The following is a 23,857-nucleotide window of genomic DNA, read 5'->3' as shown; positions in this document are numbered from 1 at the left end:
CACTGCTTTAAAAGTTTACAGGCTGGGGTCAGAGTGGCTGGAGAGCGGCCAGGCAGAGAGGGACCTGGGGGTTCTGGTTGACAGTAGGCTGAACATGAGCCTGCAGTGTGCCCAGGCAGCCAAGAGGGCCAATGGCATCCTGGCCTGCATCAGGAACAGTGTGGCCAGCAGGAGCAGGGAGGTCATTCTCCCCCAGTACGCTGCACTGGTTAGGCCGCATCTCGAGTACTGTGTCCAGTTCTGGGCCACTCAGTTTAGGAAGGATGTTGACTTGCTGGAGTGTATCCAGAGAAGGGCAACAAAGTTGGTGAGGGGTTTGGAACACAAGTTCTATGAGGAGAGACTGAGGGAGCTGGGGTTGCTTAGCCTGGAGAGGAGGAGACTCAGGGGTGCTCTCTACAACTACCTGAAGGGAGGTTGTAGACAGGCAGATGTTGGTCTCTTCTCCCAGGCAGCCAGTTCCAGGACAAGAGAACACAGTCTCAGGCTGCACCAGGGGGGGGGTTAGGTTGGATGTTAGGAAGAAGTTCTAGACAGAGAGAGTGAATGCCCATTGGAATGGGCTGCCTGGGGAGGTGGTGGAGTCGCTGTCATTGGAGGTGTTCTGGAGGAGACAATGGGGTGCTTGGTTGCATGGTTGAGTTGTTTAGGTGGGTGGGATTGGTTGATGGATCGGACACGATGATCTTGAAGGTCTCTTCCAACCTGGTTTATCATTATTAAAACTGAAACACAGCAGGTAGTTGCTCTTTTCCAAGATAGAGGACACTTAATACTTGAGTTCCAAGTCTTGTGAAAAAACACCTGCATATGGTCCCCTCCCTTATATTTAATAAACGTTATAAAAAATGGTCAGAAATAACACTAGAAGTCCTTCTCCAGAATGAGAAACTGCCAGGATCTCAGCACACAGAACAAATGACAGGAAAGGAGTGACTCTCAGTAATGAGAAGAAATGGAGAGCAACCAGAGTATCCATGTCTTGGATGAGCATTGGGAGAACTAAGGGAAAAAAAGGAGGAACAAACCCATTCTACAAATAGCATCAGGTTCATTAATAGAGTGGCAACAGAAATACAAAGTTCAAAGAATGCTTTTGGTCATTTGCTTTTAGCTGGACTCTCTTTCTTAACCAACTACTATTCTGCTGGTTGAAGGCCACACACCATACCACATTAATTCTGGCATGGGATTAGTAAAATAGATGGCCACAACTGAACTGGAAAAGATCTTGTCATCCTTTCTGTTGGCCAATGCACACTAACTGCAAGTATTCTGGGAACAGCTTTTTTTTTTCTCCCCTCTGGCAAAAGTTTAAAAAGCACCCAAAAGCCAGCAGTCAGGAAGCAAAATTGTTGCAGGGGTGGAAGAAGCTTCTCCTCTGTCACCTACCACAGGCAAATGGTTTCTGATCCATGTTACAACCCTGGGATGCTGTTAGTAACTCCAGCACTGAAAGCAGATAGTTCATTATCCAGCTTGTCTCTCCTCTCTACCTTTCTGAGCCAGCCAGCTGCTTACCAAGAAAGATGTTTTGCTAAACAAAATTAATTTCAGCAATTGCAGTGCACCACAGTAAACAAATGACTGCATAAACAGCCATATGTTTACTAAGGGTAAAATCTACAAGAAGCACACCACAGTATTTATTTATACTGGGCAATGACAGCTATTAAGTTTACAGGTCTTCCAGTTACTGTCATCACAACTCAGGGGTGACCTCATTGCCCTCTACAACTACCTGAAAGGTGGCTGTAGCCAGGAAGGGGTTGGCCTCTTCTCCCAGGCAACCAGCACCAGAACAAGGGGACACAGTCTCAAGCTGCGCCAGGGGAGGTTTAGACTCGAGGTGAGGAGGAAGTTCTTCACCGAGCGAGTCATTCGTCATTGGAACGGGTTGCCCAGGGAGGTGGTTGAGTCACCGTCCCTGGAGGCGTTCAAGGGGAGATTGGACGTGGCACTTGGTGCCATGGTCTAGTCATGGGGTCTGTGTTGATAGGTTGGACTCGATGATCCTCGAGGTCCTTTCCAACCTAAGTGATACTGTGATACCCCTGAAGAAGTCAGAGGCAGAACTTGCTACCATGTCATTTTTCAACAGCCAAATGTTACAGTGAAATACTTCTATTATAGGCTAATCAAGTCACTTCTTAAGAAAATGTGCAGTTAAATAGTTGGTTTGAAGTATGTCCCTTATACCCTTTTAAATGGAAAGGCTGATTATGTGAAATTTAAGTAGAGTTCAAAAGCAACAACCTAGCAGTTCACATTTTTTAAAAACAACTCTTTAGAAGAAGAGTGAAAAAAGTGTCTGGAAAATACACAGAGCTCCTTTAGAAATATAAATTGCACCACACAAATCCATTCTAGAGCATTCATCATTGTAACACTGGAACTCAGCACACCTCTTGCTCCAAAACACAGAATTAGTTCTAGATGGAAAATATGAAGCTTTTAAACTTAAAAGACAGAATATTTGTTCATAATTAATTATCTTTTCAGGGAAACAACTTACTTGATTGAGTTCCTGAAGTGGTCCTCGGCGGGATTTTTTACTGTACAACTGTTCAGCAACCATAAATCTGCTTCAGCAGAGTTGTCTGTAAGAGAGAATGATACGAATCTGCATTAAGGATTATCCTACCTAGCAACTGCTACTTTATAATGTATTAAAAAAACCCCAAAACCACCAAACTTAGCCATTATCAGTAAGTTCACTACATGCAAAAAGACTTAATGTTCAACATTCAATTATCATAGTATCGGTCAGGGTTGGAAGGGACCACAAGGATCATCTAGTTCCAACCCCCCTGCCATGGGCAGGGACACCCCACACTAGATCAGGCTGCCCAGAGCCTCATCCAGCCTGCTCTTAAACACCTCCAGGGATGGGACCTCAACCACCTCCCTGGACAACCCATTCCAGGGTTTCACCACTCTCAGGGGGAAGAACCTCCTCCTCACATCTAGCCTGAATCTCCCCACCTCCAGCTTCATTCCATTCCCCCTAGTCCTATCACTACCTGAGATCCTGAGAAGTCCCTCCCCAGCCTCCCTGTAGGTCGCCTCAGAGCCTTCTCTTCTGCAGACTGAACAGCCCCAGCTCCTTCAGTCTGTCCTCATAGGAGAGGTGCTCCAGCCCTCTGATCATCCTCGTGGCCCTTCTCTGGACACGTTCCAGCACATCCACATCCCTCTTGTAATAGGGGCTCCAGAACTGGAATTACATTCTTTGAAGGCTTTTTTGGTTGTGTTTTGGTTGGTTGGTTCTTGTTCTTTGGTGTTTCAGGGGGAAAAAAACCCACACAAACAAACAATAACAACCACCCAAAACCTAAACCACATGTGAGCATTTCCATTAGACATGGTTGTGGGTTTTTTTTTTGGTTGGGTTTTTTTTTGCCAATTAACAGTTAATCTAACTTCCTAGCTGAGGTTGCACATCAGAGAAAACAAAGTTAAAAATGGTTGCTACTCCCAAAAATACATACTGCCTGGAAAGATCTGGTCTACACACAGGCAAAAAGCTCACAGTAATACATAAAGGATCTTTTCAAGCTAAGTGGTCAACAAAAGTAGGTTTCATTAACAAACTGGGGGTGTGTAGCCTTCAGAAGAGGACTCACTGCCCTCTAGAACTACCTCAAAGGAGGCTGTAGTGAGATGGTGGTTGTTCTCTATTCACAAGCAACGAGCGAGATGACAAAAAGAAATGGCCTCAAGTTTGGGTATTAGAAAAATGTCTTCAGTAAAGGAGTGGTCAGGTGTTGGAAAAGAATGCTTGGGGAGGTGGTGGAGTATCACTGTCCTTGGAGGTATTCAAAAAACATGCAGACATGGCACTTTGGGCCATGGTTCAATGGCCACTTTGGTGTTAGGTCAACAGCCAGACTTGATGACCTCAGAGGTCTTGTCCAACTAAAACTATTCTGTGATTCTGTGAACTTAACCTAGGAAGGGGGTAAAATCAAAATAACATAAAACAGCAATCAAAGGACATACATGCTACATAGTGAGAACTTTCAGAAGGATTCTAATATCTTCGTTGATTGGCTTGGATCAAACATTGACTTCTATGATAAGGGAAGGCTACAAGGAAGTATCGAAAATAACATTCAGACCTTTAGCTATTTTATATGTTAAGCAAATGCATCAAGGTCTGACCCTGTCTTGACAGGCTGAGAAGGAGGACCAACTTCAAAGTTAAATCTATAGAGAAATCAAAATGAAAGTGGAATAAGCCAAAGAATCCCTCCTCCAAATCAGGCTGCATGAGACCAACATTTTCAGACTAATAAATACACCATTACTGTTAGAAAGGTAACTATAGGTTAAAAAAAACCCCAAACAAACAAACAAAAACAACACAGTAATTTTTAGGAATGATGTGGAAAAAAGCAAAATCAGAAAAAGCCTGAAGTGTTGGCATAATCAAATTCACCAAGTATGAAAACAAACAGATTTTCTTGAACAGTTTTCCAATAACACTGCCAAAATTCTTATTTCTTATCCTTTTCAGCAGCATAAAATGCTTGTGAATTCAGCTCCACACCCATAACACGCCCACCTGAGAATCGTGGGGGAACTAAATAACAAGAGACCAATGCTGTAAGTCAGACAGGAGGCTGGGAGTATGTTTAACAGACAAGAGTTTCAACAGCAGTCATACATCACTGCAGAGCATAACGATTTTCAAGAGATGTTTTTATTCAGAAGAGAGATGCCTTAATGCAGGGAACACCAATTCTAGGCTTGGTTGCAGTTTCCTGTACCATGATCTTCACAGCAAAAGGAAGAGAGAGCCTCATAGTGACAATATGGCCTGCATCAAGAATAGCGTGGCCAGCCAGAGCAGGGAAGTCATTGTGCCCCTGTACTCTGCACTGGTTAGGCCACACCTTGAGTACTGTGTCCAGTTCTGGGCTCCTCAGTTTAAGAAGGACACTGAGACACTTGAACGTGTCCAGAGAAGGGCAACAAGGCTGGGGAGAGGCCTTGAGCACAAGCCCTATGAGGTAGAGGCTGAGGGAGCTGGGATTGTTTAGCCTGGAGAAGAGGAGGCTCAGGGGAGACCTTATTGCTCTCCACAACTACCTGAAGGGTGGCTGTAGCCAGGAAGGGGTTGATCTCTTCTCCCAGGCAACCAGCACCAGAACAAGAGGACACAGTCTCAGGCTGAGTCAGGGGAGGTTTAGGCTCAAGGTGAGGAGAAAGTTCTTCACTGAGAGAGTCGTTCACCATTGGAATGGGCTGCCCAGGGAGGTGGTGGAGTCACCGTCCCTGAAGGTGTTCAAGAGGGGGCTGGACGTGGCACTTGGTGCCATGGTTTAGTAACAAGGTCTGTGGTGACAGGTTGGACTTGATGATCTTTGAGGTCTCTTCCAACCTTGGTGATTCTGTGTGATTCTGTGATTCCGTAATATTTCTCTAATAAAGAAAAAATAAACCTTCTTTACTCCAACCAGCATTTGGAAAAACACCACATTTAATTCTGGAAAGACACACTAACTCAACAGAAGTAACTTCATGCAGCAACTTAAGATTTCCAGGCTGTTAATATATTACTTCCTTGACTGGGATTTTGAGACACAACTGCAACACTTGCACATATTTTACACCCAGGACAAATAAATACCCCTGGTATATTCAAATTCTTTCCTTCTTATGTTTCACTCTCTACCAAAGAGAGAACACAGAATAAAGACTTCTGCAGAATGGGATCTTCTCAGCAGTTCTGGGAAAAGGAGTCTCATTAATGTATACATCTAATAAAACAACAACAACAAAATAATTAAGAAAAATAGAAAGGTAGCAACAGTATTCTTTTATCAGAAACAGATAAATGGACCATGTAAGTGGGGACTGAGTGGCTGGAGAGCGGCCAGGCAGAGAGGGACCTGGGGGTTCTGGTTGATGGTAGGCTGAACATGAGCCTGCAGTGTGCCCAGGCAGCCAAGAGGGCCAATGCCATCCTGGCCTGCATCAGGAACAGTGTGGCCAGCAGGAGCAGGGAGGTCATTCTGCCCCTCTACACTGCACTGGTTAGGCCACACCTTGAGTACTGTGTCCAGTTCTGGGCCCCTCAGGTTAGGAAAGATGTTGACTTGCTGGAGTGTGTCCAGAGAAGGGCAACAAAGTTGGTGAGGGGTTTGGAACACAAGCCCTAGGAGGAGAGGCTGAGGAAGCTGGAGTTGCTTAGCCTGGAGGAGACTTCAGGGTGACCTTATTGCTCTCTACAACTGCCTGAAGGGAGGTTGTAGCCAGGTGGGGGTTAGTCTCTTCTCCCAGGCAGCCAGCACCAGAACAAGAGGACACAATCTCTGGCTGTGCCAGGGGAGGTTTAGACTGGATGTTAGGAAGAAATTCTACACAGTCAGAGTGATTGCCCATTGGAATGGGCTGCCCAGGGAGGTAGTAGAGTCACCATCACCGGAGGTGTTCAGGAGGAGACTTGATAGGGTGCTTGGTTGCATGGTTTAGTTGATTAGACGGTGTTGGATTAGTTGATAGGTTGGACACCATGATCTTGAAGGTCTCTTCCAACCCGGTTTATTCTATTCTATTCTATGTTTCTTTAAAGCTTTATTTCTTATTTACATATAAGGTCTGCTATGCATGAGCATATATACAGCTCATGTATGTATGCACATGCATGTGTGTATTTACTAAGAGTTCATACCACAAGTCTTCAAAACGATAACTGAATTCTTTCTTTCACTGAACATACCTAAAAGAATGAGATGCACTAATATAGACTCACTGCTAACTACTGTATTTCCTGAAGGAAATTTTGGTTTAAAACATGAGTGACCAACAAGCCAATTTTGTATCAGGTCTCACGTTTACAACATTGCAGAGGGAACTTGTTAGCAGTCATGTTTTGCTTTGAGAGCTTTTGATGCACTTACACTAGCCTTGATGGTCATGCTGAAACAAACACGGACCAAAACATGAGATCCAAGTTGGCATGTATGGACAAGACCTTGAGGCTCCATAATTACTGAATATTAAGCAACACTGGGTTCTTTACCCTGGACGGAGGACTGAAGGGACTGGCTATATATGTGTGTGTATACATTAACCAGTATTCTGACATGAGTAGTTGCTAGTGCTCAGTGTGCCCAAACAAAGAGTAAAATAGTTCTGACAGGCTTTTAAATGTATGCTTACATGGTCAGGGGCAAACAGACCTCAGGTATTCCTGGTTTTACTCCAGGACGACAGACACTTAAGCATTTAGATCTAGATGGTAAACAGCACTGTACCTACTAAGGTAGCCTATGCACCCTTCCTTGGAAGGTCTCCACCTGCCACCTTTTCCAGCTTTTCCACCTTGCAAGGTTCCAGAGAAAATGGGATTTGTTCATTCAGTAGGTTGATGCCCATCATTCTCAAAACCATCCATTAGATAATAAGGCTTCTAAGAAATCTCCAGAATTTCAGTGAAGAACAAAGTTTTGTGTTTGGGAGCTCTCATAGATCTGACTGAGAAGGACAATCTAACCTTTACAGAAGGTTTTACAGCAAGTCATATATACCATGATAAGCAAAACTGAAGCAAGAACCACAAGCACAGTGAACATCAATTGCAGTAGTGAATATGAGGTACAGGTGCCCTTTTCTAAATCCTCCAATAAATTTCTCTAAGGAGATCTTATTTCTTCAGTTTGTCATCTGTTCAATGTAATGATAGCTTCTTGGTGCCTTTTTTTGTTTGTTTGCTGCTGACCATTTTTTTTTATGAGCTACTTAAACAGCTTCCAGTATGTTAAGACATTTTTATGGGGGGAGAAAAAAAGGAGGAGGGGGGGAAAAAACGTTATGACCAATCAGCATTGGATTAAATGCTCAAAAACACAACTCAAAACCATGGCCTTTCTGCATTGTGACATCTTTTCCATAAAAGAAAGGCTACACTGGGAGTAAACCACAGTCTATCATACTCTGCAAAACAACAGACTACAAAGAAACCTAAAGGTCATGGAAACTTCTGAATACTTAACTTAATTGGGAAGCTCTGGAAAACATGAATTGGCTGCGTTATGCAATACTGTGAGGATAAAATGTCAAGAGTCTGAAACATCAGTGTACCTACAGAGGAAAACAATATTTACACTGCTTTCCTTATTAGCATTTTGGGGTTTGTTATCATTTTAGGAATCATCAGTCAGGAGAAGCTGAGAGGACTGCAGTAATGCTGGCAGTTGAAAATTGCAGAGTTGACTTGGTTCTGCCCTGGTATTTCAACTTAAGTCTTTTTTCCTCTGGACTCTTTTTCAAAAGTTTGGTTTTCAGTTCCCCCCCCAAAACCACATATCCTTGAAAAAAAAAGATTTACAAAATAAATTAATTAATAATAATTAAAAAAAAAAAAAAATCAAAGCACACAGAGTACTGAAGTACAAGAAACAGAGGGAAGTAGTCCTGAAAGAACAGTCTCTCTTTGCTTTATTCAGTGTATCATTGAAACCACTATTAGATTTGCTCAGCACTGATTACTCAAAGAACATGGCTCCTACTTTGTAGCACATACTTTTAAATCCTATACATGAACCTGTGTAACTTGAGGCAGAAATAAGGTCCTTCTCTAACGGAGAAGACTCTCCCATAGCCTTTCTCCAGCTACCTTTACCCTGTTCTAAGCTCTCTGTGAGTTTTCCTTCTTGCCCTTTCTGGTTTGCCTTTACTTCTAACTCTTACACAACAAATATATCTCCAATTTCTGTTTTTATGGCCCCTGTTCCCATTTCTGGACCTCCCTGTTAACAATTTATCTTGTGCCTTCTCACTTCCAAAACAACTTTGTCCCCTTCCCTCGATCCCCTGCTTCACATTTTATGCTCTGAAGCCAGTAACCCTCAAGTCATGGTATCTAGAGCATGTGCTCACAACTGGACTCCATGTGAATCATCTCGCACCAAAAGACACAAAAATCTAAGCATGAGGACATCTCTCAGCCACTTACAAAAGTCATCCAGCATCTTGACTGGAACAAAGTTACCAAACTTCTTACTTGTTTCAACATTCCTGTGTCACAGAAACCCACTCTTACACCCTGCATCACTGAAATTAGGTGCTGGTTAATTTAATGTTCTCCTGGGTCACTGGGCATCAAGGGCCCTCAGCAAGTATTGGGAAAGAATCTCTTCCATAAATATTAGTTCAGAAATGCTGTGAATCATCAGTGCAGAAAGAAGGTACATCTTCCCCTAGGGACATTAAGTTTGGTTACTTGCTTCTAGACAATGGGCTTTGCTTGGCAGAGGAAAAAAATGCACAACAAAGTTGAGAAGAGCACAACAAAGCAGACTTTGTAAATTTTTGTGTGTGTGCTTTTCAGACCTTTCCTTGTCACATGATATAGTTACCATTGCTGGTTCACATCAGACAGAATTAACAGTTTTCATATAAAATGTTACAGAAAAGATTCCAAACAAATAAGCACTTTCCCTTAGTCTCCTCTGTCAACAGCAGCTACAAATCAAACCCACAAGTTATGAATTCCACAGATGACATTTGGTTGAAATTTCAGAGCCACATTATCAGCTCCCACCCTCTGAAGGTCTACCAGGCAAAACAGTCACATGCATGATGAAAGTACTAAATCTGCAGAGTGCAAGTGTCTTTCAGTGCAGCCCCACTCATCCCTTACATATTCATGGGTTGCATCAGGTTGGAAAGGACCCTCAAATGTCATCTTGTCCACTCCTCCTCCAGTCAGCAGGGACACCTCCAACTAGATTAGGTTGCCCAGGGCACATCAAGTGTGACCTTGAATGTCTCCAGGGACAGGACCTCAACCACATCCCTGGGCAACCTGTTACCACTCATTACCAGCAGTACTAGGATGTAAAAGGGTCAACTTAAATGCAACATGACTTCTGTTTTCTTATTGAATTTCTGAGATACTCTGGTCACAGCAAATTACTTCATCCACAACAAACAAGAAAACAACAACTCAATTCACCCTGCTAATATGTTATTTAAGTTCCATGAGGAAGGACAGGCTGCTTATCAAAGCAGGCAATGAAGGGAGCTCTGCATTTAAAAGCCAAAAAAATTCTCCCATCATGCCTCCTTCCCAGATTGACACTGCAAATATGCAAAGCTGCTATTTCTATTCTCCATTACCATTCCCATTACGGAGCTAATTGTGCAAGTAAGTTTCGCTGTCTTCTCCTGGTTTTAAAACGTTGTGTATTTTTATTGCATTAATTCGTAATTAGGTATACATCACAAGAGCAGCTACTGCTGGACTACAGACAGGCTTTACAAGGATCTATCTCTCTAGCACCAAAGGAAATGTGCAGGATTGTTCTCTGAAAACATCAAATGAGTAGGAACAAAAACACCTAAGTGCCAGGTTCTACACATTGGCCACAACCCCATGCAGTGCTATAGGCTGGGGTCAGAGTGGCTGGAAAGCAGCCAGGCAGAGAGGGACCTGGGGGTACTGGTTGACAGGAGGGTGAACATGAGCCTGCAGTGTGCCCAGGCAGCCAAGAAGGCCAATGGCATCCTGGTCTGCATCAGGAACAGTGTGGCCAGCAGGAGCAGGGAGGTCATTCTGCCCCTGTACACTGCATTGGTTAGGCCACACCTTGAGTACTGTGTCCAGTTCTGGGCCCCTCAGTTTAGGAAAGATGTTGACTTGCTGGAGTGTGTCCAGAGAAGGGCAACAAAATTGGTGAGGGGTTCGGAGCACAAGCCCTATGAGGAGAGGCTGAGGGAGCTGGGGTTGTTTAGCCTGGAGAAGAGGAGGCTCAAGGGAGACCTTACTGCTCTCTACAACTGCCTGAAGGGAGGTTGTAGCCAGGTGGGGGCTGGCCTCTTCTCCCAGGCCACCAGCCCCAGAACAAGAGGACACAGTCTCAAGCTGCACCAGGGGAGGCTTAGACTGGATGTTAGGAAGAAATTCTTCATAGAGAGAGTGATTGCCTATTGGAATGGGCTGCCTGGGGAGGTGGTGGAGTCACCATCATTGGGGGTGTTTAGGAAGAGACTTGATAGGGTGTTTTTCTTGGTTGTTGACAAATAGTAAAAGGTTTCTCTGTATTTAGTGCTATATGCCAAAGATGGAAAAGGCAGCCTGAGCTTCAGCTTATGCCTTCAAAATTAAAATTTCACTACTTTGAGAAAGATGGGTCACACAACAATACCTTGAACAAAACAAGACCTTAAAACAACAACAGAGGTGTGTCAACAGAAAGCATAAGCATAGTCAGGGGCTGCTCAGAGCAGTACCACCTCATGTTAAGGCATCCAAACTATCCTGGGCAGCAGCAGATGTGGATGTCACTGCATGGTGCTCTCAAGGGAGGATTTCATGCTGCTATTGAGCTCATGCATTTCAAGAGTCAACTGCTCCTTTCACTTCACTGAAGCCTTCATGATCACTGTAAATAATTTCAGTATGAAGACTACTAATGAGTGATTCATCAGTCTCACGGGGAAAGTCCCCACTACATTAGAAACAAGGTCAAGCAGCTTATTTTAGCCAAGCTACACTACGACACACAAATAACTCCAACGACTCATTCTGATGATTAATGAGGGTAGAATTTGTTTTGCTGACAGAAATTGGAAAAATCCCAGAAAACTCCTCCTCCCCCTCCAAGTCTTAAGGCTGCTTGATCTTCCAAAAATAGCACACGCAGCACGGTTCAGCGCTTTGTCTCTGCACTCCCTACGTACAGCTCCACACGCAAAACACAGGAGTTATTCAAATGAGCAAATACAGACTACCTTACTCACTACCACTTGGAAGTTAACCACGAACAAAAGAAGTTTAGTCGATAGCATTGTGCAAGACTTCCAAAATACATTGCAAATATTAGCTGATTTGCCTTCAGCACCCACACATTAAATACGCACCCAGCCCTACACCAATTCCTTTTCATCTTGTAAACATAGACATGTAGTCTCAGAATTTCTGTAGCTTGACCGAGCCACACAGAATGTCTATGCAAATAAGCCAAGGTCTTTGCCAAGTTGCCTTGGCTTCATCCTAAACACAAAGCCATAAGCACAAGCTACTTCAGTCTACACCATTTGCAGGCTAGACCAGTGACCTCCAGTAATTCTGAAAGCAGATTTTAAGGGATGTCTGAAAAACAGCCCTTCTGTAATTTGGGTAGCACAGCAAATCAACACAAAGCATTGATCAGCAGATTAAACTGAGTATTTTCTATGTGACACAGTAAACAAACAAAACCAAAACAAACAACAAAATCAACCAAACAAACTCCCCCCAGAACCAGATTACAACAGATCTTATGGACCCCCACCCACAGACTGCTCAAATGAATCTTGTAGATGTGTCACTTACTTTGAGCATCTTCTGAAGTCTAACTATTGCCTTAGAAAGATGACATTTGTGTGAGCTTAAGAATCTCTAACTTTCACACAGCTCACTTCTCATTTTTGGTACAATGCTTCACAATCTCCACTTGCTCTATCTATAATCCAGGAGGAAAGCTTACATATAAGAAGTGCTTAAGAAGATTTGATTATGTTTCCCAGATCAGAGTTTCAGCAACTAGTAAAATTTAAGGGAAACTGATGATGCTGTGGCCTGCGAGGCACAAAATGCAAGTCAGAAATGTTGTCTAAACTCCTTATGTGAAAATATTCCACATTATGATGTTTTAAGGTTAAAAAAAACCCACACTGCAGTCAAGCAAGCAGCTATTTTCACATGCTGACAGCAAAGCCAAAAGTGAATTAAAAAAAAATGAAATTTTTATGGGTTTCTGTACATGTCATGATTCCATATGACTTTGCAGTAAACAGTAATAAATATTTCAGAATCGAGAAAGATGGACTGGAATCTGCCCCAGGAAGATCATTTTAATCTCCCTGAGGTGTAATGCTCTGATAGGCCTCACTTAAATGCTTCTATCTGCAGAGCTAATAAAATGTTAAAGGGCTCTTACTGTATCTGTTGGGGGAAGAGAATTAAATATAAATTGAGGGCTGCTTCAATCCTATCATGCACCCAGGTAACAACCTGATGTGCTTGGCGCGGAAGGCACAAACCAAAGGCCTTCATAAAATGCAGTGGCATCACTTGAGGCACCCACTCAGTGAAGCCTTCCACTTCTAGTCCCTCCAAGCCAAAACTACATAGAAAACGAAAAAGGAAGCCAAAAGCAGAGAAGACTTCTCAAATACAGCCAAGCAAATGAGGAAGACTGTTTGCTTCAAATGGTCTATAAAGTAGATCTTAGGTAATCAAATGCCTTTAGTGAGACCATAAAAGCATAATGGGGATCTGGAGAGCAACTTCACTCCACAGATTTACAGAATAGGTGTACTGAAAAAGTAAGTAAGTTGGCCCATGGCACTGAACTTCCTCACTTCCATAACTTCCTAATCTCCATTCATTTTCACAAGAGCCAGGATTATGGGTTTGCTGTAGTCTGCAAATTAAAAGCTAAATTTTATTCCTGTATCTGTTTCACAATCTTTTTTTCTCTAAATTCTGTCTGCATTAAGTTGCACCTAGAAGCAATTTATTGATTTCAAATGCCTTGCTTCCACTTACTCCTCCTGATACCTAAAGGCACAGACTTATTTCTCCTGATACCTAATGCCACAGGGAGTATGGATTTAGGTCCCATCTATCATTTTTAAGAGTTAAAATATATAATCTATTTGAGCCAGATATGTCCAAACACTTATTAAATTGTAGCTTCCAGCTATTTATTGACTTTCTCAGAACTACCTTCACACCTCATCTATTTGCTACTTTATCAGTTTTCTGAAAAGCAGGAGATATGGGCTTAAGGTACCATACCCAGCAGCCAGATAAGCCTTTGCTGCGGTTAATTCCCAGCCATCATCCCCAGTTCAGATTATCAGCAGAATTTAGTGCTTGTGAAAGCCTCAGACTGAGCACAGCGGAAATTAAAAGTTCACTCTTTACACAAACACCCAACAGATGCAGTGCAGCAACCAGCAGCACAAGTTCTCCACAAAATCCCACCAACAGGTTTTGATTAGGTTTAGTCTACAAACCTTCAGGACAAAGCAGTTCTCTGCTCATTTAGCCAGCATAGCAAGGGCGTCTATTCATGGGAGAAGAGCAAAGATGCACTGAGAAAGAAAAACAATGACCAAAGAGAGGCAGATGTGCAAACATGCATCCCAGCCACTTGCCCCTCCTGCCTTTTCCCCATGCCCTGACTCATACTGGACAGACACCCCAGCCCATGCAGATCCTACAGCAGTTGTGTCCCTCCTAAATCTCATTAGCCATTCAGACCTTTTCTTCAACGTTTTTTGTGCCTGTGTGGATAACAGCTGCTAACTACATGAATGGGTGTGGACAGAATTAAAACAAGACCTTGGCCACTCAAAAGTAGGCCCTTAAAGAAGTTGAATATTTCTGTACCAATACAAAGAGATTCATTACAGCCTGACAATTTCTTCATTCAATTTATTCCAAACCTTGATCAGAGATTTATTTTGTAGTTCTGTGAGGAAGCCAGTTCTGTTAGGTTCCTGTAGTGTGTTTTTGTACAAATAACACAAGCAGCACATAGTCTTCCAGTATCACTGAGGCTGTACACAATAAAATAGGCCCATTTTAAAACTTGAAAAGAGTTGCAAAAGTTCATGTATGCCAATTTTGCATAAACAGTTGTGGCTTTATGGTCCCATCCTGAAACACAAACTGATCAAACACTAATGTGAGGCACTGTTTATGTATTTGATAGAACAGCAGCTCCCAAAAATAAAAGGGAGATCATTCTGACAAACAAGAGAAGGTACAGGGGCCTGTGAGGATCTATTTCCTCATCTTATTTGAAAGCAACATCAAGATTTCAAGCACCGCCACCAGAAGTGATGCTGATGTGTTACAGCAGAGTGAGCTGCACTTCAGAGTGAACAATGCTGTTTAGCAGTTTCCCATTTCCTTCAAGGAAAAGGCAGGAGATACAATAGGTGACCTCCATAAGACAATGGCATAAGGAATCACACTTTTTTGTGTTGTCTATTCCTTCCAGGCTCCACACAGGGAGTGTCTTTACCTTTGTCTTCCCTACTTTGAAGGCGAGGTAAGAAGCAAGGACAGAAAAGTACATTTCATTACATAAGCTCAAAGTAGCCAAGATATTTCAGAAGTCATTTTCACCTCCTTCCTTTCAGTAGACTGAAGATACTTCCCTTACTCTTAAGACTTCAAAGCCTATAGTTAACCACAATTTATTTTACATTCTCTGCTGTAAGAGGGACCTTTATGCAAATTTCTTTTTCCATGTTGATAGCTGAAGTTTAATCTGAAGTTTAATCTCTCCCATGATCACTATCTTCCTCTGTGTGCTTGTATCTTATGACTTCACTGCCTTACAGATGTTTTCATTTAGAGCAGGATCTCTAATTTACTTTTTCTTTGCTTTCAAAGATGAATTTTAAAAACAGCATATCAAGTTTCTACAAGTCAGAAAACTCACTCCACTCTGGCACTTTATCTACTCACTTGATACTGACATTGTTTTTGAGAAAGCTTTTGGTGAACCCTAGTGGTAAACCTTAAACCAAAACAAACAAAAAAGCCAAACCCTGAATGCAAACAAGTTTGGGTTTTATCTCCTTCACTTTTAAAATATGGAGATAAAAATGGTAATTGGTCATAACCATAAGGGTTAATAATCACTTCCAGTAGGAGAAGACGTAATAAAGCCAGCTTACCACACCTTCAGTCTTTTCAACGTTTCAGAAGAGCAAGGCCTAAGTAAAATGAATAAAGCATTGATAAATATAAAGGGAAGTGGTGCAGTGGCAATAGAGGAAAGCAGGAGGTCCATGACTGTATGGAAAGCCTAGACTACCTACCTTCACATCACGGGGTTATATGGTATTTGCTTGGCTTTTATTTCCACTGGCCTTGAAACAATAATCCTAAGAAAACAGGACAGCCTGCAAGCGCATTAACAGATCTGCCTAGGTAAAAGGGGTGGGGAGGGAAATCACAAGAGAGACCTTGTCAGGACATGTCCAGCAAGAGAGAAATAAAGATATTGATTAAGCTTTAGGGTCACCTCACAGGCTAGCAGTCAGGATGTGTCCAAAGTGAAACACAGCTGGGAATTCAGCCTGTCAATACAACCTCACAACATTATACAAATATCTGAGGGGTGAGTGTCAAGATGAAGTGGCCAGGCTCTTTTTGGTGGTGCCCAGTAACAGCACAAGGAACAATGGACACAAACTGGAGCACAGGAAGCTCCTCCTCAACATGAGGAGAGCCTTCTTTGGTGTGAGGGTGACAGAGCTCTGGAGCAGGCTGCCCAGTAAGTTTGTGGAGGCTCCTTCTCTGGAAACTGTCAAGATCCAACTGGACGCATTCCTGTGTGGCTTGCCCTAAGTGATCCTGCTTTGCCAGGAGGGTTGGACTGGATCTCTAGAGGTCCTTTCCAACCCCTAATATTCTGTGATTCTGTAATCTTTACTTAACTCAGATTAAGAAGAATATTACTTAAGAAAATCTGTATTCAAACACATGTTAACAGTATATTCACAAAAGAGACACCACAGGACTTTATTTCTCATAGGTTTTTAGTAGCTATTAATTTACCACCGAGTTTTACATTGACATGCAGTGTTCTCTCCATTAATCATCCAGCACTTAACACAGTGTTGGAAGTGGCTATGAACAAATCTGTTTTTCCAAAATGTATTAGCTGTAAAACTGTGAACACATCCACTTCACTACAGAAGCTCCTGTGCTTGCCATTCCAAAGCTCCTTTATCAGACCGCCTGCCTGCAACGCAAGTGTTTTCAGGGTCCACCACCCCACAATTACCCAATCATGCCAGGCCTCCTAGCATCTCTTGGTAAGAAAACTCACTTTCAGCTCCAGCAGTGTCAGCAGACTTTGAGAATTTCTATCCAAGCTCCATGTCCAAAACTCAAGTCTTCAGAACCCTGAACTGAGCCCCAAACATCTGCAGCTTTTAGACTGCCCCACATAGGGTGATTTTTCTTCTAGACTCTCCAGACTGCTGGCACTCTGCTATGTCTGTACACTCAGCTGCCAGCTGAGTATACCAGCTGCCCTTAAATACAGAAGTCCTGCACAGTCTGGGACCATCCACACAGCTTGGCTGCTGATGCGGAGACCACAGAGCCCTGTATGGACAATGAAAGCAATTCCCAATTTTACATTGAAGTTGGCAGTTCTGTGTGACCCAGTATTTCAGAATCACCCCATAATGCTGTTTTCTGAACAATAGCATTGTCTTAACTTCTATTTTAATTGCTTGGGAAATAAAAATAAATAGAAAACACAGCTTTCACCCCAGTCAGGTCAAACCCAAGATTTTTCTTGTACCTTTCTTACAAGCAGGGAACAACCTAGAGCAGGTCTACTCTCACAGCACTACAAATGGTCATTTCAGTGAATTGCTGTATTTATCTGAATTTTATTTGTATTCTTCATGCTGAGACGTGTATCTTTGTCACATTATGTATCATCCCCAGATTCTCAATTGCTCCAGGATCATCAAAATCATTGAAATCAAATGTAGTAAACTACAGACAGAATGTAGTAAACTGCAGACAGAACCTAAATTCTTCCACAAATGCGATTACTTACATCAAGCACAATTAAGTACCAGAACAAGAGGACACAGTCTCAGGCTCCACCAGGGGAGGTTTAGGCTGGAGGTTAGGAGGAAGTTTTACACAGAGAGAGTGATTGCCCATTGGAATGGGCTGCCCAGGGAGGTGGTGGAGTCGCCATCGCTGGAGGTGCTCAGGAGGAGACTTGACAGGGTGCTTGGTTGCATGGGTTAGTTGATTAGGTGGTGTTGGATGATAGGTTGGACGCGATGATCTTGAAGGTCTCTTCCAACCTGGTCTATTCTATTCTATTCTAAATCCCCAGACCAAGGCAAACACTCAAGACAACAGGCATAACCTCCTGAAAAATGTCTTGCCTGAAAACACATTAATTGTAAGTTAGCCCATGTTATGAAGTAGAAACAAGATCACACTACAGCAGAGAGACTGAAGAAACCTTTTTTAACACTGTGCAAAAGCAACTGAAAATCAAATGTCTGCAGCTCTGAACAGACTCAAGATTCTTGGAATATTCTCAATTTTTCTTGAGGAATTTGAGGTCCAGCATTACCATAGAATGGTCTGGGTTGGAAGTGACCTCCGAAGGTCATCTACCCCAACACCCTCTGCAGCAAGCAGGGGAATCCTCAACTTGATGTCTGCCCAAAGGCATTATGCTTAAAGAGCAGTATACAGCACTTATGACAAATAATATACTAGACCCTATTCAAAGCCTTGAGTGACTTCATCTCTTTCTGCTCTCCACTCTTTTTGCAGTATAATAGACACTTAATCTTTTTCCCTTAAAACTTAATCTTAAAAGCAGAGCCTTACCAGGTGAGTCACTCTCCTTTCTGACAGGGACTTTAAAAATGCTGTGCAGTAGCAATTACTACAGATGTGCTTTGGCATTCTTAAACATTACTTCTAGACACTTAGAGGGTCATCAGAAGACTGAGCTATTTGAGGAAGTTTATTAGAGGATTCAGTGCTTTCAGGCAGGCCATAACTTGAAGAAATTCATGCAAGGCTTAAACTATTTCAAAAAGTTAAAGGCATGCACTGAAAAGGTACAGATCTTTCATCATTATGCTCAGACTAAAGTATGGGCAACAAGTGTGTGTCAAAAATACATCAAAGATGACACCAACAGCTTCTGAATTTTCATAAGGCTTGTTTCAGATTAGAAAGACAAAAAGACTCAGCTTAAGAATGTGTTTAGGAAGCACAGGATAAAACCACAGAAGGGTATACTTCTTTCAACATACTATTAGCCACAATAAAACCTGTACAAAATAAATGGCTAGAAAAAGTGTCACTAGAACATGTGAGCAAGGCATGCTTATTGATCAATCCATTTGAAACAGATGATTAGTGAAATCACATTAGGTGGTAGAATTTAATCACTTTAATCCATTCAAGTAAAGCAAGTAAAAGCCAAGCAGAACATTCCCCCTTCCAAGGACACACAGGAGTCTTCTGCAGACTATGCGTCCAGTTCCAGGCCCCTCAATTTAGGAAGGATGTTGACGTGCTGGAGCATGTCCAGAGAAGGGCAACAAAGTTGGTGAGGGGTTTGGAACACAAGCCCTATGAGGAGAGGCTGAGGGAGCTGGGGCTGCTTAGCCTGGAGAAGAGGAGACTCAGGGGTGACCTTATTGCTCTCTACAACTACCTGAAGGGGGGTTGTAGACAAGCAGAGGTTGGGCTCTTCTCCCAGGCAGCCAGCACCAGAACAAGAGGACACAGTCTCAGGCTGCGCCAGGGGAGGTTCAGGCTGGAGGTCAGGAGGAAGTTTTACACAGAGAGAGTGATTGCCCACTGGAATGGACTACCCGCAGAGGTGGTGGAGTCGCCATCACTGGAGGTGTTCAGGAGGAGACTTGACAGGGTGCTTGGTTGCATGGGTTAGTGGATTAGGTGGTGTTGGATGACAGGTTGGACACAATGATCTTGAAGGTCTCTTCCAACCTGGTTTATTCTATTCTATGAAGAGTTGAGTATTGCCTAGGAAACGGAACCCTACCATCTGTTAAAAGCAAATATTCAGTAGATCCCATCCTCAGGTTCACAGGAAGACTTCAGTTTTAACATAAGTATTTAAGTGGTCTGTATTGTATTATAGAGGCAAAATTTGCTATGCACCCTTATTTCATCAGCACCCTTAGCTACCCAGCATCCAGTAATATTTCCAGATGTGCAAAACAGAGCCCTTGGCCAGTGACACCTACCTAACAGAGTATCTTTACACACACCACAAAACCCAAACTAGCCATCCCCACTACTCCACTAGACAGGTGTGAAAACTCATCACCTTTGGAAACCAGATCAGCTACAACCCACCTCACAGAAAACTGAGACTCTGGGATACTGCACCATTCACACTGCATAAAAAATTCCTATCATCATCCACGCAAAACAAGCTGAAGGTTTTCTTCTTCCTCCAAAGATAATCACTTCATCATCCTTATCACTCTCCACTTCATAAGTACCAGGTGTGCTTTTTCTTCAGGAATATGTGGCTGGGCAGCATTTCTCAGCCTGTATTTACTTTGAATTCAGTTGCTACTATTTCAGAGCTTGTGTCTGTGCATCCAAAATCACATCTACTTCAACTACACTTGATTATCCAATAAATCAATATCAGCCTTACCTGTTAACTGTGGTACAGATTTTATAAGACTTACAAGGTGTATTTTCAAAATCTACTGTTAGTACTTCAAAGGTAATTAACCATCTTGGAATCAGAATAAAAATAGGAACAACCACCAAGGCTCCTCACAATAGCAGTGGACAAATCAAGTGAGGGTGAATACAAATGAAATTCTTCACCACCTCAGAAAGCATCTTAAAAAAATACAATAACCTTTAAAAATGTACAAAATAAAACCAATGTTTAGCTGCTATTACCTGAAAACAATTAATTGACTCAGATATGTTAAAACCTTCCTCCTGTTCTCATTGCTTTTCTGTCACTTGAAATTAGTATTTAAGATGTTTGAAAGTTGCTGAGCTGCGAGCACACATGTTGGCTGATTAATGAACCAGCTCACAAATGTCAAGCACAGGTTGGTGTTTGCTCCAGATAACGTCTCTTACTCCCCAAGTATCTTGCATTACATCAGGTTACAATACATTGTGGAATATTCTGTCACAGAAGTCAAGAAAGCACAAGCTGTGTAACACATTACAATTCAACTGAGCATTGCTTCTGACAACATAAATAGGATCTGGAATCCCAAACCAAATATTTGTCTGTCTTCCCCCAACAAACAGGAGAGCTGATGGACATAAGACATTCAAATCTTTGAGTTTAAATTAAAAGCTTGTGTCACCTAAGTGCATCTAGCAAACTGCAAATAAATAAACAAACTCTCAGGCTCAGACCAAAACCACACTGAATACTGAAACTGAAGTTGTCTTTTGCTAGATAAATATTCTTCAGCAATCTTTTTTCCCCTCTTCCCCATAGCAATCATATACAGGTAGTTAATTCCTAGTTTAGACACATTAAAGATCCCAGGATAGGCTTAGCACACTACCACCACGTCAAAGCACTTGGTAATTAGTTAAGAGCCTACCTGCTAACTGTGATTATTGTGGGAAAAATATACAAGTACTTCCACGTACACCCCATTAGAAGCATCACCATTTTACCCAGACATGACAGCATTCTGACACAGCAAGAATTTCTAAGGGAGCATTCTTGTCCATCAAGGAGAAACTCATCAGTATGGGAAACCAAAAGACTGTCACTGGGTGGTAAGTGCTGCTGCAGACCAATTTGCTCCAAAATAGGAGGAGGACTGCACAAAGCAAGCTTCAGATCAGTTGAAGAAAACATGTGAAGTCTTTAAAGTATACTTAGAACATCACTACAGAAAAGAATCAAAAACTAAGTTTGCAATACTGGAGGTACCTCATAAAATAAAAATACTAATCAGTGTGAAGACTAGAAAGGGGGGGAAATGGAACATTTTGCTTAAGAAAGTATTTACTTTCTGCTGTAGGATGTTTTTCATGTGTTTTGCAGACCTGTTTTCACTTTATTGCAATACACTGCTAAAAGAGAAAACTGCTTTCACAATGGACATGACCAGAGCTCACAATTCATCTGATCAGATCTTGCATTGCTCCAAGTAAGACTATAAACACAGGGTGGTTACACACCTCTGAACTACCATTAAACCAACTACTGCAGATGCTTGAAAAGCTTAGCTATAGCATCACAGAACTCACCAGAAGCTTGTTTATCACACAAAATTTGGACTGGTTTAAGATGGTTGCTTTCATACAGCATAAACACATCCTCCAACCCAAATTCCATGTTACAAAACATGCTGGAAGCCACAGCAGAGATTCCCCAGTAGCTAAAAAAGCCAACAGATGGTTGCAATTGGAAAGGACCTCTGGAAGTCACCTGAACCTGCTCAGGACTGTGACCACATAGCTCTTCAGTATCTCCAGTGATGAAGACTCCACAACCTTCCTGAGAAACCTGTACCAGTGCTCAGTTACCCTCCCAGTAAAAAAGGGCTTCCTGATGTTCAGAGGGAGTCTCCTATGTGTCAGTTTGTGCTCATTGCCTCTAGTCCTGCTGCTGGGCACTACTGGAATGAGCCTGGCTCTGTCCTCATTGCACTCTCCATTTTGGTATTTTATACACATTGATGAAATCCCCTTGAGCCTTCTCTGCTCCCGGCTGAACAGTCCCAGATCTCTCCTCATAGGAGATGCTCTAGTCCCTAAACGGTCTTCACAGTCCTTTGCTGGACTCTCTCCCATATGTCCACGTCTCTCTTAATAGGAAGCCTAGACCTAGGTACATCATAATCCCACCTGGTAAAGACAGCAGACTGATTCTCTCAGTAGTGCAGGTAGCTTGCAGCTGGGGTGAAGTGGAACAACTGCTTGACCATCTAAGACTGGCTTACATTGTTGCAGACACTCAATTTTCCACGAACATCCAAGTTAGAAAGCAGTCAGTTGGCCCAACCAATGAGATGATAAACTCAAGCAGAAACAGATGGACAGACAGAATTATGTAGCCTGCTGCTGCCTGAACATCAATGTGCAACTACAGCATTAAGTAGCTAACAGCAAAACATTTAAGTTGCAGAAATTCATTTGACCATAGAGGAAGTTGTGCTACCATGAAGTCACTCTCAATATACACTTAAGAAGCTATCTATATTGAAATGCAGTTTGCTACTTATACATTAGAGAATTATAAGCATGACTGGTTAGATTAATACTTAAATAATGCCTTCAATTACATCTCTACAATGTAAAATAGGCCTTAAAAGCTACAGCTCTGACTAATAGTTGCAATCATATACCTATAATGAAAAATGGAACAGCTACTTAATCTCAAGGAACAGATGCTAAACATCACAGAAAAAAAAGTAATCTTGAGTCACAAGACTCTGACTCGTACAGATAACGTATACTGAGACAGCCTTCAAGGGTACTATTACCCTCTTCCCACAGTCTGGATAACCAAGTTGTTTGCAAAACAGATCCTCAACAGCCCAATATTTTGAAACAAAATTAGGTACAAACACAACTTCAGTTGTCGCTGCTCTTGCATCAGAGCCATCAAGCTAAAAAACAGATACTTTTCAGTAGATTGAGGTGTTTGTAATGCTCACAAAGCCACGTTCAGCCACATCAGAGAGCAGAAGATGACTCTTTGTATCTTTTTCGCTCTGCAAGAGAGATGAGCTGTACTGCTAAAATACACAATACATGTTTGGTCTATGTGGTAAAGATGAAGTCACCGCCATGATTAACTTAAAACCCTGCTCAGCTTTTCTTCCAACAAATTTACAATTTTGTACAGGGCAAGAGGATAAAAGAGAGGCTTCCACATTTGACAGAAGGTGAGACAACAATTTGTAGTTCCTAGGAGGACCATATTCGGAGAGGAAAGCACATGGGAAAAACTGGAACAGGGCCCTCACCCATTACCTTCTGTTGTACACTGTACCACTGCAGAAAAGACTTCAAGAAGGTCAAGATGGCAGCATATGTAGGGAAGAACAAGGCATCTCTCAGAATACTAGCTGAACACAGATGGGATGTCCAGGGGCTTTAAACAAAGCATACAGGCAACTGAGATGAAATTTAAACCAAGATATATCCCAAATGAATACCACTCACTAAAAAAGACAAAGATTTTTGTGTTTATGCTAATCCTATTGCTGTCAAGTTTTGCTTTCTATGACATCATTCAAGCTGCCTCTATTTAAAGATAAGGTGTAAATGCAACTGCGCCAAACTAAGCAA

The 23,857-nt window shown here is 42.3% G+C and overlaps 1 protein-coding gene across 1 annotated transcript in view; it reads right to left on the bottom strand.

Annotated features, from left to right (window-relative positions):
- CDKAL1 (CDK5 regulatory subunit associated protein 1 like 1) overlaps window positions 1-23,857 on the bottom strand; it is a 489,452-nt gene that overhangs the window by 411,396 nt on the left and 54,199 nt on the right. Inside the window, exon 5 of the mRNA XM_068160857.1 lies at window positions 2,516-2,600. Within this exon, the coding sequence (XP_068016958.1) occupies window positions 2,516-2,600 (85 nt within the window). The remainder of the gene's footprint in view (window positions 1-2,515; window positions 2,601-23,857) is intronic.

This window comes from Melanerpes formicivorus, unplaced genomic scaffold, assembly GCF_026170545.1.
Source record: "Melanerpes formicivorus ecotype bairdi unplaced genomic scaffold, bMelFor1.0.p_v2 SCAF_53, whole genome shotgun sequence".
Lineage (NCBI taxonomy): Eukaryota > Metazoa > Chordata > Aves > Piciformes > Picidae > Melanerpes > Melanerpes formicivorus.
The sequence above is the reverse complement of the archived record's forward strand: the minus strand, read 5'-3'. Positions and strand labels throughout refer to the sequence as shown.